The following is a 16,066-nucleotide window of genomic DNA, read 5'->3' on the forward strand; positions in this document are numbered from 1 at the left end:
AAAACAAGTGCTTTATTTACTGCTCCCTTATAACAGTGTTTCACCAGTTTCCTTGAAGGACCCTCGTCAAATTGGTTGCTTCTCTGCCACTGCAATAGCATGACCAACTTAATGCTAACAAAAATTGGCTTTTAAGGTTGGGAAGTGGAGATTGTTTGTCTCTTTCTCTTAACACACCGTTCCTGATCTCTCACACAGCAGCAAGCTTCAATGGGACTGTTAGCCTATGGGGACTGGGGATCTGATGGAACAAAGAGCTTGACCACTGTTTAAACTGAACAAGAAAATGAGCAGCCGCTCTGACGGGACATGGCTCTTACACAAACTCTGCTCGGGTGGCCTGCAGGCACATGTTGAAATTACACCAAGTATTTTAGGGCTCCATGCAAGACTAGTTAAGAGCAGTGATAACAACTTGGGTGATGTTTTGACAATGTCGTAATAGGTGACATTTGGTCTTCTAATTCCAGTGGAAGAGTGATGAAGCACGGCCAGTTTTACCTGTCTACTGCTATCCTAAGATCATCATTGGTCAGTTGTTGTGACGTAATGAGTATATCTGGCATCTGCACATGGAAAATCATGTATACAGTGAGAAAACCTACATGGGTATAGGCTTAACATGATGTGATATTTGCTTGTTTGTGTTGAAGGATAAATAATGAAGGTGACACCTGCTTTGAGCCCAAATCCTGCCAAGAGCTCATGCGTAAATATTTTCATTCTTAATATTATTTAATATTAACTTCATTCACTGCTAAAGGTAGAACACATTCATAAGCCCTGTTTGGCCAGGGCTGCAGTGACGTCTTCTGCTAGAGTAGCAAGCTGTGGGGATTCTAGCAGGTTGATGCTTCCGGAGGAAGACACATTGCTGAGGCGCCGTGGAGAGGCGACGCTGGACCTTCCTGGAGACTGTGTGATGATCTCTGCACCATGGTCTACACGAGCCTTAGCCGATTCTCGGAAGTGCAGCTTCTGGCTGTCTATCTGCAGGAGAGGGAAGGGAAAGCAATATACAATGATTTAATGTCTTCTACACACATCATAAAACACACAGGTCAGCACAATAATAAGGCCACTTTATTACTCTGTATCAGTGAACTACAGAATTCATCTGTAAATGGACAAAGAGCTGCTGTGCAGGAACTACAGCCATATAAAAGGACAGTTAAAGTGAGCGGGATATGGAGGCTGGCATATTTATTTCCTTTTAGACAGTACGGGTTGCCTGGCTGTTCTGCTGATCCTCTGGCTCTAATACCTTTAGCCGCAGGCCCTGAACAACAATGCAGATCATATGTTTGACTGGATTTGCCACATCATTGTTTTAAGTAGGTGATTCAGACACTACTGATGCATTAAACATCAGCAGGATGCAGGGCCAGTTCAAGATCAGATAGGGCCGGGGAGCAAAGGTAAACGCTTCCCCCCCAGCAAACTCTGCAACTGCACAATAACAGCATTGTAACTTATCTGTCTCGGTGGCCAGCACACTACTCCTGTCTCCTTTCTGCTGCCTGCCTCTTGTGACCAGCACATGCTATGCGTAAGCCTAATGACATATGCCGGTCACAAGAGGCAGGCGGTAGGAAGAAGACAAGGAGCACGAAGGTGCAGAACATCGTGCTGGCTGCCGGGACAGGTGAGATACCAATGCTGCTATTGTGCAGGGGCTCCGGAGAGCACGTAAGAGTTTAAGAGTTAAGGTGAGGGGGTTGGGGGCCTGGAAGCACTTAATGGAAGCGCCAGCCCTGTCAGGATGCCAGGAAACTGGCATTGTTTAAAAGGAAATAAATATAGCAGCCTCCATATTGCTTTCATTTCAGGTGTCATTTAACCACTTACTGCACCTTGTGCAGTATATCTACGCCAAGGGAAATGTCATCTAAAGTCCCAGGCACATAGATCCTCGTCTATTGTGGCGGATAGCCGGAAAACGCTCCAGTGCGGGTACTCATCGCCCCCTGTTAGAGGAGAGATCAGTGAATGGGAACACATTCATTGATCTAAGTCTCCATGTCAATGATCACCGGCATCAATGACATGCCTGCATTCATTGTAACTAGGAAGTAACTCATCCACGCATTAATTCCTTTTTGCGTACACCAACACCTTGTGGCCAACTAGTAAAATTATACCTACATACATATTTTTTTTAATAAAAGCCCTATATTTACATTTAAAATTAACTGCTTACCTCTTACACTCTCCCACAGTACCTAAATACAATTTTTGCATTTTTTTTTTATTATGTATGTCAAGAGGGTATATTGTTGTTATATTTGTTTATATGCGCTTGTAATTAGTGATGGTCGCAAAACTGAAAAAATGCACCTGTATTTCCAAATAAAATATTGGCACATTGTACTAGGGAAATATTGTAAGCGTTGCAATGACCAGGACAAATGGGCAAATAAAATGTGTGGCTTTTATCCACAGTAGACCGTTTTATTTTAAAACTATAATGGCTGAAAATTGAGAAATAATGATTTTTTTTCAATTTTTTTCTTATTATTCCCATTAAAATGCATTTAGAATAAAATAATTCTTAGCATAATGTACCGCCCAAAGAAAGCCTAATTGGTGGTGAAAAAAAAAAGATATAGATTATGTTGTTGTGATTAGTATTAAGTTATTGGCGAAAGAAAGGGAGGAGCACTGACAGGTGAAAATTGCTCTGATCCTAAAGGGGAAATCCCCCTAGTGGTCAAGTGGTTAAGGCCTTTTGTGCACAAACCACAGTAAGAAACTAACAATCGGGTATGAATGCATTGCTTTGTATAGTCGTTGTAGCGCATGTGTCGTTTTCAGAATATGAACCATTTTTAAATTTGTAATTTCTTTCCTAAAATGTCTTCTAGAAGAAATGCAGGCAGAAAAAAAATATGAATATAGCTAATGAGGAAAGATCCGCACCTGCCGTATATAATAAGAACAGGAGTGTGCTAAGACAATGTACTGTATGTAGAAGCACAAATAGGAAAGGAGAAGCTTGTCTGTCTCATATAAGTAGCACCACTTCGTTGTTTAGTCGAAAAGATATAACAAAATGATCTGGTATATTTTATCTTTGCATTAAAACATAATTAAAATGCCCATAAAAGACTGTCACTGCTACAAGCCATAGTATATACAGTATATATCATGAATATGTAATTAATCTATGAATATATGCAGACAGCCTGATGCAAGATGTAAAAATGGCTACGCAGAGCACGTTTGCGAATTTGCGCTCGCAATTGCGAATTAACGCGTGCAAGTGCGAATTTTCACATGAAAACAATGACATTTTCACGATTGTGCGTGATAATTCACGATTGCGTGCGTAAAAACGACCGTGATATGAATTATCTCGGTTTAGTGAATCAAGCTGAATATGTACTTACATACTGAACTCATTTAGATGCAAAGTGCATAGAAACAAAAAAATCAGTAGTGCAAAAAATATTTAAAAAACAAAACCACAAACAAACAAAAGACCTTTGCATAAATCATAACTGTGAAATAGGTGACCTGACCATGTGGAATGAGAAGTGTGCTTATGTGACCCAGGAAACGAGTACAGATTCAGGCAGGCAGGTGTATTAGATCTGGATGGCGAGCAGTCGCAGCCAAGAACTCCGCACACAGCCCTCACTAATTCTGCGGAATGTACACTGCTTTATCAAGGGAGGAGAAGAGCCCAAATATAGCAGTTTTGTTGTTTGGCTGATGCTAGGTACACTTTGTGAAAGTAAAATCAGTTGTATAAATGTTAGCAAGAAATGCAGCATGTTAGAGGAAGCTGTTTATGTGAGATCTGGATGTAAGCTGCATGATAGATACCTAAAGCAGTTCTGTTTAACCACTTGCCGACCGCCCACAGCCGATGGGCAGCGGCAAAGTGGCCCGCAGAACGACCGCAATACGCCGATTGGCGGAGGGTCGTTCTGCTCTTTAGTGCCGGGGATCACGCGCTCGTTGCGCTCGCATCCTCTGGCAATTGGCTCCGCCCACCCGCTACGTCAACCCGCCGGCCGTACGGAAGCGCCGGCGGGTTGTTAACCCCCGATCTGCCACAATACAAGGTATAATATGCTTTGTATTGTATACAAGGCGTATTATACAGGCTGCCTCCTGCCCTGGTGGTCCCAGTGATCGAGGGACCACCAGGGCAGGCTGCAGCCCTCCCTATGTGCACCCAAACACACTGAGCTTCCCCCCCTTCCCTCTGATCGCCCACAGCACTCCTCAAACCCCCCCCTGCCCACCCCCCAGACCCCTGTTTGCACCCAATCACATCCCTAATCACCCATCAATCACTCTCTGTCACTATCTGTCAACGCTATTTTTTTATTAGGTCCTAATCTGCTCTCTGGGGGCTCCTGATCACCCCCCCACACCCTCAGATCCTTCCCAGACCCCCCCCCAAACCCCCCCCCCCCTGTGTATTGTATACATCTATTCTTCCCTGTAATCACTCACTGATCACCTGTCAATCACCTGTCAATCACAAAATTTGCAGATGCTTATACCCTTGAACAGGCATTTTGAGGCATTTGGTTTCCAGACTACTCCTCATGGTTTTGGGGCCCTAAATTGCCAGGGCAGTATAGGAACCCCACCAAGTGACCCCATTTTAGAAAGAAGACACCCCAAGGTATTCTGTTAGGGGTATGATGAGTTCATAGAAGATTTTATTTTTTGTCACAAGTTAGTGGAAAATGACACTTTGTGAAAAAAAAACCAATAAAAAGTAATTTCCGCTAACTTGTGACAAAAAATAAAATCTTCTATGAACTCACCATACTCCTAACATAATACCTTGAGGTGTCTTCTTTCCAAAATGGGGTCACTTGTGGGGTTCCTATACTGCCCTAGCGTTTTAGGGGCCCTAAGCCGTTAGTAGTCTACAAACCAAATGCCTCAAAATGACCTGTGAATAGGACGTTGGGCCCCTTAGCTAAGCTGCAAAAAAGTGTCACACATGTGGTATCGCCGTACTCAGGAGAAGTAGTATAATGTGTTTTGGGGTGTATTTTTACACATACCCATGCTGGTGGGAGAAATATCTCTGTAAATGACAATTTTTTTATTTTATTACACACAATTGTCCATTTACAGAGATATTTCTCCCACCCAGCATGGGTATGTGAAAAAATACACCCCAAAACACATTATAATACTTCTCCTGAGTATGGCGATACCACATGTGTGACACTTTTTTGCAGCCTAGGTGCACTAAGGAGCCCAACGTCCTATTCGCAGGTCATTTTGAGGCATTTGGTTTCTAGACTACTCCTCACGCTTTAGGGCCCCTAAAATGCCAGGGCAGTATAGGAACCCCACAAGTGACCCCATTTTAGATAGGAGACACCCCAAGGTATTCCGTTAGTTGTATGGTGAGTTCATAGAAGATTTTATTTTTTGTCACAAGTTAGTGGAAAATGACACTTTGCGGAAAAAAAAACAATAAAAATCAATTTCCGCTAACTTGTGACAAAAAATAAAATCTTCTATGAACTCACCATACTCCTAATGGAATACCTTGGGGTGTCTTCTTTCTAAAATGGGGTCACTTGTCGGGTTCCAATACTGCCCTGGCATTTTAGGGGCCCTAAAGCGTGAGGAGTAGTCTGGAAACCAAATGCTTCAAAATGACCTGTGAAATCCTAAAGGTACTCATAGGACGTTGGCTCCCTTAGCGCACCTAGGCTACAAAAAAGTGTTACACATGTGGTATCGCCGTACTGAGGAGAGGTAGTATAACGTGTTTTGGGGTGTATTTTTACACATGCCCATGCTGGGTGGGAGAAATCTCTCTGTAAATGGACAATTGTGTGTAAAAAAAATCAAAAAAATCTCATTTACAGAGATATTTCTCCCACCCAGCATGGGTATGTGTAAAAATACACCTCAAAACACATTAAACTATTTCTCTAGAGTACGGTGATACCACATGTGTGACCTCTTTTTGCAGCCTAGGTGCGCTAAGGGGCCCAACGTCCTATGAGCACCTTTAGGCTTTACAGGGGTGCTTACAATTTAGCACTCCCTCAAATGCCAGGACATTAAACACACCCCACAAATGACCCCATTTTGGAAAGTAGCCACCCCAAGGTATTCAGAGAGGGGCATGGTGAGTCCGTGGCAGGTTTCTTTTTTTTTTGTCACAAGTTAGCAGAAATGGAAACTTTTTTGTTTTATTTTTGTTTCAAAGTGTCATTTTCCACTAATTTGTGACAAAAAAATCTTCTATGAACTCACTATACCTCTTAGTGAATACTTTGGTATGTCTTCTTTCCAAAATGGGGTCATTTGGGGGTTATTTATACTATCCTGGAATTTTAGCACCTCATGAAACCTGACAGGTGTTCAGAAAAGTCAGATGCTTCAAAATGGGAAAATTCACTTATGGCACCATAGTTTGTAAACACTATAACTTTTACCCAAACCAATAAATATACACTTATTGGATTTTTTTTTTATCAAAGACATGTAGCAGAATAAATTTGGACAAAAATATATATAGAAATTTTACTTTATTTGAAAAATGTCAGCACAGAAAGTTAAAAAAATCATTTTTTTTGACAAAATTCATGTCTTTTGTGATGAATATAATAAAAACTAAAAATCACAGCAGCAATCAAATAGCACCAAAAGAAAGCTGTATTAGTGACAAGAAAAGGAGGGAAAATTCATTTAGGTAGGTTGTATGACCGAGCAATAAACCGTGAAAGCTGCAGTGGTCTGAATGGAAAAAAAGGCTCTGGTCCTTAACCTCCTTGCCAGTTATCCCGAGCTCACCTCGGGGTAACCTGCGCAGGAGGATTTCTCAGGCCCCGCTGGGCCGATTTGCATAATTTTTTTTTTGTTACATGCAGCTAGCACTTTGCTAGCTGCTTGTAACATTCGATCACCGCCGCTCATCGCCGATCCGCCGCTATCCGCCACGCCGCCCCCCTCCAGACCCCTTGCGCAGCCTGGCCAATCAGTGGCAGGCAGCTCTGAGGGGTGGATCGGGATTCCCTCTGACATCATCCTGCCCGGTTGCCATGGCGACCGGGGAAGCCCAGCAGGAAAGCCCGTTCTGAACGGGATTTCCTGCTTACTCCGATCGCCGGAAGCGATCGGAGTGGCTGCAGAGTTGCCGCTGCTCAGCGGCTATCATGTAGCGAGCCCTGGGCTCGCTACATGATTTAAAAAAAAATAAAATAAAAAAAAAGTGCTGCGCTGCCCTCTTGCCTCCAGAATTGGAACGGCAAGGGGGTTAAGGGGTAGGAAGACTGTGGTCCTCAAGTGGTTAATACAAAATATTTAGCGTAATATTCCTTGTGTTACTGTTCTGTAAAGCAAGCTATTGCGACCATCGCCTATCTCTGACATCAGTGATGCACAGACAAAGAAAGAATTGACAGACTTTATGGGTATATAAGGCGGCAAGTTATTACTATGGTACCTGTGGCTGTCTTGGGGGAAACGTGCTAATTTTCAGATATTGAAAAAAGCATAATCATTGGCTGTTGAGTCAAGATTGGGAGCATTTCAGGAACAGCAGAACCAATTAACTGTTTAAAGAGGAACTGTCGCGAAAATCTTAAAATTTAAAACACATAGAAATAATAAGTACATTTCTCCCAGAGTAAAATGAGCCATAAATTACTTTTCTCCTATGTTGCTGTCACTTGCAGTAAGTAGTAGAAATCTGATATTACTGACAGATTTTGGACTAGCCCATCTTCTCATAGGGGGGTTCTCAGGGTTTTCTTTATTTATAAAAGCACTTAGTGAATGGCAGTTGCTCTGTCCAACTTCTAAAATAGTGTGCAACGAGCAGGGAGGCTGGCCAGCATCTTTATATATCTTTTTCATGGAATGTCTTTATAAAGAATAAAGGCCATGCTGAGAATCCCCTATGGAGAGATGGATTAGCCCAAAATCTGTCGGTAATGTCGGATTTCTATTAAAATTTATGGCTCATTTTACTCTGGGAGAAATGTACTTCTTATTTGTATGTGTTTTAAATTTTAAGATTTTCCCAACACTTCCTCTTTAACCTCTTGAGGACTGCAGGGCTAAATCCCCCTAGTGACCAGGCCATTTTTAGTAAAATTGGCCACTGCAGCTTTAAGGCCAAGCTGCAGGGCCGCACAACACAGCACACAAGTGATTTCCCCCTTCCCCCTTTTCTCTCCACCAACAGAGCTCTCTGTTGGTGGGGTCTGATCACTCCCCCCATGTTTATTTTTTTAATAATAAATATTATTGTTCGTGTTTTTTGTTTTGTTTTGTTTTTTAAAAAAAACCTGTTTCTTTAAAACCCTTCCCTCCCTCCCTCCCCACAGCCGGCCAATTACGGCGATCGGCTGTCATAGGCTTCTGCCTATGAGGGACAATCGCTCTCTTTTCCCCCAGGGGGACAGCCGTGTCACACAGCTGTCCCCAGTGCAGCACTGCTGCTGATCGCAGCACTGCAAAGTGTAAATAGACAGCGATCACACCGTCTAACAGTCTCCCGAGCGGCAATAGCCGCTCGGAGACTGAAAGCGGGGCGGAGCTCGGCCCCCCAAGCAGGAGATGCGCGTGCAGTCTGCACGTGATCGCCTGCAAAACAGAGCCCCAGGACTTTACGCCAATCTGCGTTAGGCGGTCCTGGGGCTGCCGCCGCGGCCACGCCCATTAGTGTGACGCGGTCAGCAACAGGTTAAGGGCTTTGTGATTAAAGTCTATTGTGCAAGGATTGACTGGGATTTTTCTGATGACCTAATGTCATAACTGTGTGGCAGCATAAGCCATTGATCTGAAAGATGAACAAAAATGCAGAATTTTCACTGAGAAGACACAAATTATAACTATACTACACTACAATACTACACTATAACTACGTAATTGATCACCACATTATTAGGCTCCCTGCACACTGCATGCAAATCCGATTCTGATTTTTAATTGTTACTGCATGCTATGTTTTTTCCTCTGTTTTTCTGTTGATTGTATTAAGGGAAAATCGGAATTGCAAATCGGAATCGCAAAACGGATTTGTAGTGTGCAGGGAGCCTTATTGTGATTACTGTGATCTGTGTTAATCTGTGCAATATTGTGTGTATATTGGTGAGTGTCATGGTTTGCTCCATGGTTTGCATGAATCCGTCAAAATTAGTCCAGTATCAAGCAAAGTCCAACAGGAGAAAAGCCCTATACAAATCCTAGGATTATTATCATTATTATTATAGTGCGAGTGTGTGATAAGCATTCCTTTATTGTGTGTGCAATTCTTTCTTTCCAACCACAGCCAAGGGATGGCCCCTTCTGAAAACACATGGAGATGCCCATCAAGGACACTTAAAGCTTTTAGAAAAGTATTTGAGATCTTATACCAGACTGTAGTTCCACTTTAAAGTGTAACTGTCGGGCATAAAATCAAAAATCAATTCTTTATTTTTATCTGTTAAACACGTAATTAGGATGCTAATCAGGCAATCCAAAAGTTAAAATCTCTATTACTTTTTTTTGTTTATAAATGATCATTCCCCAGTTTACCTGACTCTTATTTGGTACGTTGCCGCAAAAAGGAAGTTGCAGGGCATGCTGGGTTGTCCTTTTTGGCTTCTGTACATTAGTTAAGTCTGAGGGGAAATAAAGAAGCAAAAAAAGACAACCCAGCATGCCCTGCAACTTCCTTTGTGTGGCAACGTACCAAATAAGAGTCAGGTAAACTGGGGAATGATCATTTATAAACAAGAAAAGTAACAGAGATTTTAACTTTTGGATTGCCTGGTTAGCATCCTTATTACTTGTTACCAGATAAAAATAAATAATTGATTTTTTTATTCTATGCCCGACAGTTACACTTTAAGAATGTTTCTGCCTTACTGGGTTTGCGCCCACGCTCCTGCATTGCTGTAAGGGCCAGTAGTGAGCACCTACCTTCTCAGCATCTACCTTTTGTTATTATAGGTATGATTTATGAACACTCCCTAGTATGCACTAATGGCAATACTATAATCCTATAATCAGCTTCCTTACCTTTATATTTCCCCCTCCAGGAATATGATGAGCATTATCTAATGAGCCGATCTTTGCTTGGGCCTTTTCCTTGAAGTCCAGTTTAACACTTTCAATCTTCACGTGTCCTCCACCTGTATAGAAGACAATAATAAAACTGAGACCACATAATGAAATCTTTCTGCACATCTTTAAAAATTATTATTAATAACAGCAAAACATATTGTAAATAAACAAAAGAAGTACTTTAAGGACCTGATTCATGTAGTGCTGGTAAAACTTCAGTGTGCAGGCAGTGCACAGCAATATTACTCAGCCCCGGGCCGCCCATGAAGCGGGGTGAGGCAGGTTTCTTTGGCAGCGGAAGTGGGAGGGCGATGCCTGCCTGGCCGTCGGTGGGGGGAGGGCACCAAGCTGGAGGGGGTAGCAGCCAAGGGGGGGGGGGGGAGTAGTGGGCACAGCGGTGGGATGGGGGGTCGGACCCCCCCTCACTCACCTGGGGCTCCCCCGTCTGTGCTCCCCTCTACAGATAGTTTTGCTACATTGAAATTAATCAGCAGTGAGCAGAGAAGCAATTACCTACTTCCTTACTTGCGTTCCACCACTCACCGTGTCACTTCCTGCAATGCCGCCCACTGAAGTACAGAGGAGTACAGGAACTACAGGAAGTGACGCGGCGAGTGGTGGAACGCAAGTATGGAAGTAGGTAATTGCTTCCCCGCTCACTGCTGGCTCATTTAAATTTAGCAAAACTAGCTGGAGGGGGGGGGGGGGGGTACGGACGGGGGAGCCCCAGGTGAGGGAGGGGGTCCGACTCCTCTCCGTACCGCTGGTTCACACTCGGGCGATTCTTCAGCGCTTTGCTGATCACCGGCGATCAGCAAAGCACTGCTACAATGTATCCCTATGGATACATTCACACTGCAGCGGTTGCAATTTCGATTAATCGCAAACGTGGTGCATGCAGCGTTTTGGGGGCTATTGCTCTGTGATTCATATTCTATTGAACGTGAATCACAAGCGCAAATCGCGGCACAATCGCAAGATATTAGTTAAAATCGCAATCGCGGAGCCGAACGTTAACACGAGCTAGCGGCGCTCCAAGTCCAAGCTTGGAACTAGCCCACAATGATGACAGATAGTTGCCACCTGTGATTTGAAAAAGAAGTTGTCATTGTTATTTTTGGTTTAACCATTTCAGAGTTGTAAAAGATACTTCAAGCACATATATGAAAACAATACATTTGTAATTAAAGGGAACCTGAACCAATGCAGAAAAAAAGTTTAACTTACATGGGGCTTCTACCGGCCCCCTGCAGCTGCCCTGTGCCCGTGCAGGTACTCAATGATCCTCCGGTCCCCCGCCATGGCTCAGTTTCAATTATGCCGACTGAGCCAGTTGATGGCCACTGCGCCTGCAAGGCCCTGTCCACGTGCGTCCTCATTTGTGCTCTTGTGCTGGGAGCATCCAGCACAGGTACAATATGAGAAAATCTCTACTGTGCAGGGCGCTTCACATAATGGGAGAATGAACAAGGGCGCGCGCGGCCAGGGGGCGGGCACGCACTGTGGCCACCGACTGGCAGATTCAAAACTGAGCCATGGCGGGAGACGGGAGGATCATTGAGTACCTGCGCGGGCACAGGGCAGCTGCAGGAGGCCGGTAGAAGCCCCAGGTAAGTTTATCTCTTTTTTTTCTGCATCAGTTTAGGTTCCCTTTAAGATGTTTAACATATTTTACCCATAAATTGTAGTGGATTTACGCGCATTGCACAACACGTGTTATAATATGTGTGAACTGCAATGGCCTTAACACACAGTACATGCTAATTCAAAGCCTGCATTTATTGAGTTAAAAAATAACGCAGAGATGCATATATGGGAAGTGAGTTCACATGTAGAATTATTCTGAAATGCAGTTGATATAGTCTGGATGTACAGTTACAGTATCTGTTCAGCCCATGTACTTATCTTGATAACGTAGACGTTTTCCGTTTTACATTTTCAAACAAAGATTTTGTTTCTAATGTGACAAAAGAATACACTAAATTGTAAGCAACTGACAATTGCTCTACCCTTCACCCACTTAGTATTTAGGATGGGTTTACACTGGCAACTGATAAAAACTGGACGTCAAACGCTTCTAAAAATGCCGTGAAGAAGACATAGTAAACTGTCCTTTAAAGGACAACTATCAATAAGCGCTTGAGCCTACTAACAAAGTTGTGTCCTCTTTTCAACAACACATCAATATTATAGATGCTGAAAAGCAGACACAACTGCGTTAGTGGGCTCAGACCCTGACCAAGTGTTAAAAAACTACAATGTACAAGATCGTCCTCAACACAGCAAAAACTGTTGAATTGACTGTAGACTTCAAAAAGCACTCACCCACCCTCAACCAAGTCTCTATTGGAGAAACTGAAGTCACCGGGGTACCATGTGTCCGGTTCCTCACCACCACCATAACCTATGACTTAAGATTTACAAGCAAACTGGTGGCTTTATAGGGAGGTTTTTATTTAAACTTTTTAATAAAAATTGAATTAAAAATAATGTTCTATTTAAAAAGATACTGAAGCGGAAAACAATTATGATATAATTAATTGGTTGCGTAGTACGGATAATTACTAGAAGTTTAGTAGCAAAGAAAATATTCTCATATTTTTATTTTCAGTTATATAGTGTTTTTTTATAACATTGCATCATTCTCTAATATTTGCAGTTTACACACTACTCAGCAAGTCAGCATTCTAAATGTTTTTACAGAGCAGTCTTGTGAACTATTGACCTGACCTCTGCAGAGAAAAAGAAAATACAGTGACTGACACTTTAGATAATAAGCTTCAGAAGACAGAGCTCTCTGCGACTTTAAAAGTCGTGGAGCTCAATGGCTTTTTTACATTGATAACAACTGGAGTTTCTTAACACTTCCTGTACTGGAAACAATATTAGACTTATGTCTCCACTCCCAATGTTTTATTTCTTAGCAGTAATACACATACAAATCATTATATCATCATTTTTTTTCTTTGCTTCAGTGTCTCTTTAATGCTTACAAATTGACTGAACTGTGTTTTTATTTATTTGTTTTACGGCGCACACCTCAAGGGTTTATTTTCTGATATACTGTATATGTCTCTAAAGTGTTCCATTACTTTAATCCAACTCAATTTTGGAAAGCCCACAAATCCTCTATTAATTGCACTTCCAAACAGGTCAATTGCTTTATACCACCATAGTCTTTCTGCTCTGTCAGTCAAGCTTACTCATGTTTCATTATGTGCTAAAGCCTCGTACTCACGAGGCACAAATGTTGCCAGTCGCAACTAAAAAAAAAAAAAAAAAAGCAGCGACAGCTCGTCGCCAGGTCCCTCATGGCGCACAGAGGGACAGAGATGCGGCGGAAGCTGTCGCCGAGGGTTCCTCCCCCCCGCCGGAAGCTCCGTCGATGGTAAGTGTGTTGCTGTTGCTAGTCTGCATACACACGGCGGACTAGCGACAGTTGCGGCGACAGCTGTAGCAGGCGATTGACCGCGCCAATCGCCTGGCGACAGCTCCGACGGGCGACGGTTCGAATCAATGACAAATGTAAACTGGTCTTTTGCGGTCACTTCTACCTAAATGGTATCTGACTGGGATCTTTATTGACTATCTCACAGCCACATTACAATGATCCTTTTCAGATGGGAGAAAAAAAAAAGATTTTCACCCATTCTATGCATCAAGATCACTTTAAAGTGTACTTGAGGCCTGAAATAGTGCAGCATGTATACTTACCTTGGGCCTCCTCCAGCCACATGTGGGCAGTGGGCTCCCTCCTCGTTGTCCTCCCAGGGAGCTCCGTTGTCCAGTAGTCAGCTCTGGTACATTGGCCAGTTGTGCTCCACTACGGCTCTGGAAAAGAGCCCACAACCCACATGGGACTGGAGGAAACCCCAGGTAAGTATAAATGCTGCACTATTTCAAGTCTCAGGTTTCCTTTAAAGTGGATCCGAGATGAACTTTTACTCATTGCACATTGTCACCTAAAGGAAACATTCAATAAAAAAATGTCTGCATGTTTCATAATTTTGAGCAAGGGCTACACTTAAAGATAGATTTATTGATTGAATATATTTCCATATGTTTTTGCACTTTTGAATAATTAAAAAGCAATTTATCTTCATTTTCAGTTTCTGGATGCCTTTTCAACCTTTCTGAATCCTTCTAATTGATTGTGATGTAAATTGGTGAAGTGGAGAACCATGAAGGATCTTTTTGTGTCTATCCCCTGATATATGGTACTACAGTGTCCATTGGTGTGACAGGATAGAAAATCCCAACTAGCACAATTTTTTCAGACACCAGGTGGAAGCCAGACCAGTAATAATAGCAATGGTATCATGACATGTACAATGACACTGACAGATCTGAACAGAGGTTTGTGGCATGGCTGATGACAGTGCATTGTGCAGTATAAACCCATGGTAGTGTGAACCTAGCCTTATTTAGAATTTACATTTTTTAGGAAAAGTAATACATTTTAGTCTGATGCTTGCAAAGATTAGAATTAAAAATGTTGCCAACATATAGCTGTTTATGATTCTTTATACTATGGTATGTATGAATTTGGTGTGGTTGTTTTGGGTGGTGCATAGGTGAAATCTGGAGCCTGTGCCCAAACTACCTCCACCAAATTCATACATACTACTGTTTTGACCACATGGGATTCACCTTTATGAAGAATCCCACTAGAATAACTCTGTAAGCAACTATGATAAATTATTATTTAATGAAACAAATGATGCTGGAAGATCTGAACTTTTACCTGGCCTGTGGCGTATGTTCCTTAGGGATCCACATTTGGATGTAATGTGGCTAAGGTCAATCTTCTTACTTACAATCTGGATCTGTAATAAAAGCATGAAGGGTAAATTAAGATGTAATAAAAGCATGAAGGTTTAATTAAGATCCAGCTAAGCCTTTTCCCAAGAAAATTAGTGAAAAGGGTGGAAAAGAGTTTGTTTATAACAGCAGGTTCATGCTTCATAGGAAGTGCGGATACAAAGGTCAGTGGTGCAGAAAGCTTCTACTTCAAGCAACCCTTCTTACACCGCATTCAGGAGAGAGTTAATGCAACAAGCAAAGGTTACATTCAAGTGAAAAGGTCACTGTACTTGGATCTGTGGTTGTCGTTGACTGGTATTTAATCCCCTAATGCATATAAGCTAAAATGGCTTTAAGTGTTTGACGATATAGTATTATTATTCTCCTGAGACAGTTCCATTGATTCTAGTTACTGTTTCCAGACTCACAGAATGCTTTTCAATATCTTCTCTATCATGTTACAAGCATTCTGCTTGAAAACACCTGGATGTGTCAAACACTATCTAAAAATTACCCTGCAGAGAACTAACTCAACACCTAGCTGAAAGTAGGCTAGGGACAGCAAAACAATGCCTGTCACCCAAACTTACCAATAACCAGGTATTCTGGTAGTGTTGGGTTGAACTTCTTTTTTTAACATGGTACTGTAGATACATTGAGGTTGATTCACAAATCTTCTCAAATGAATCAACTATTCTTACCTCTTTCTCACCTTGTCTAAAAAATAATACCATTTTAAATTAATCAGGAGAAAAACAAATAATGGGAGATAAATCATGGGAAGAAACGTTTTGTGAATCAATGGGGATATGGAAGCTGACATATTTATTTCCTTTTAAACAATGCAAGTTGCCTAGCTGCCCTGCTGATCCTCTGCCTCTAATACTTTAAGTCATGGATTCTGAACAAGCATGTAGATCAGTTGTTTGATTGAAATCTGCCTGGATTAGACTCATGCGTGTTTGAGGTGTGTGATTCAGACACTACTGCAGCCAAAGAGGTCAGCAGGACTGCCAGACAACTGATATGGCAGCCTCTAGATCCCTCTCACATTAAGTGTTCCTTCATCTATTCCTTAATACATAAAAAAAAATTCAGATTTTTTTTTAACCGCCAGCCCATCTAGAATTCACTAGGATTTACTATGTCCCTGTATCATTTGACTCCAGATGGAAAGCAATGCAGTTGCTTTCTCATCTTCATAAACTGA

At 42.2% G+C, this 16,066-nt stretch overlaps 1 protein-coding gene across 9 annotated transcripts in view; it reads right to left on the reverse strand.

The window, feature by feature from the left end:
• Positions 1–716: 716 nt before the first annotated feature.
• Positions 717–16,066, reverse strand: part of MAP2 (microtubule associated protein 2) — a 468,156-nt gene continuing 452,806 nt past the window's right edge. For all 9 annotated transcript variants that reach the window (XM_068245203.1, XM_068245205.1, XM_068245199.1 and 6 more), the window contains 3 exons: positions 14,798–14,879; positions 10,009–10,121; positions 717–990 (listed from right to left, as the gene is read on the reverse strand). In XM_068245203.1, coding sequence (XP_068101304.1) covers positions 775–990; positions 10,009–10,121; positions 14,798–14,879 — 411 coding nt within the window. In that variant the 3' untranslated portion in view covers positions 717–774. The remainder of the gene's footprint in view (positions 991–10,008; positions 10,122–14,797; positions 14,880–16,066) is intronic.

This window comes from Hyperolius riggenbachi, chromosome 7 (genome assembly GCF_040937935.1).
Source record: "Hyperolius riggenbachi isolate aHypRig1 chromosome 7, aHypRig1.pri, whole genome shotgun sequence".
In the NCBI taxonomy this organism is placed as follows: domain Eukaryota; kingdom Metazoa; phylum Chordata; class Amphibia; order Anura; family Hyperoliidae; genus Hyperolius; species Hyperolius riggenbachi.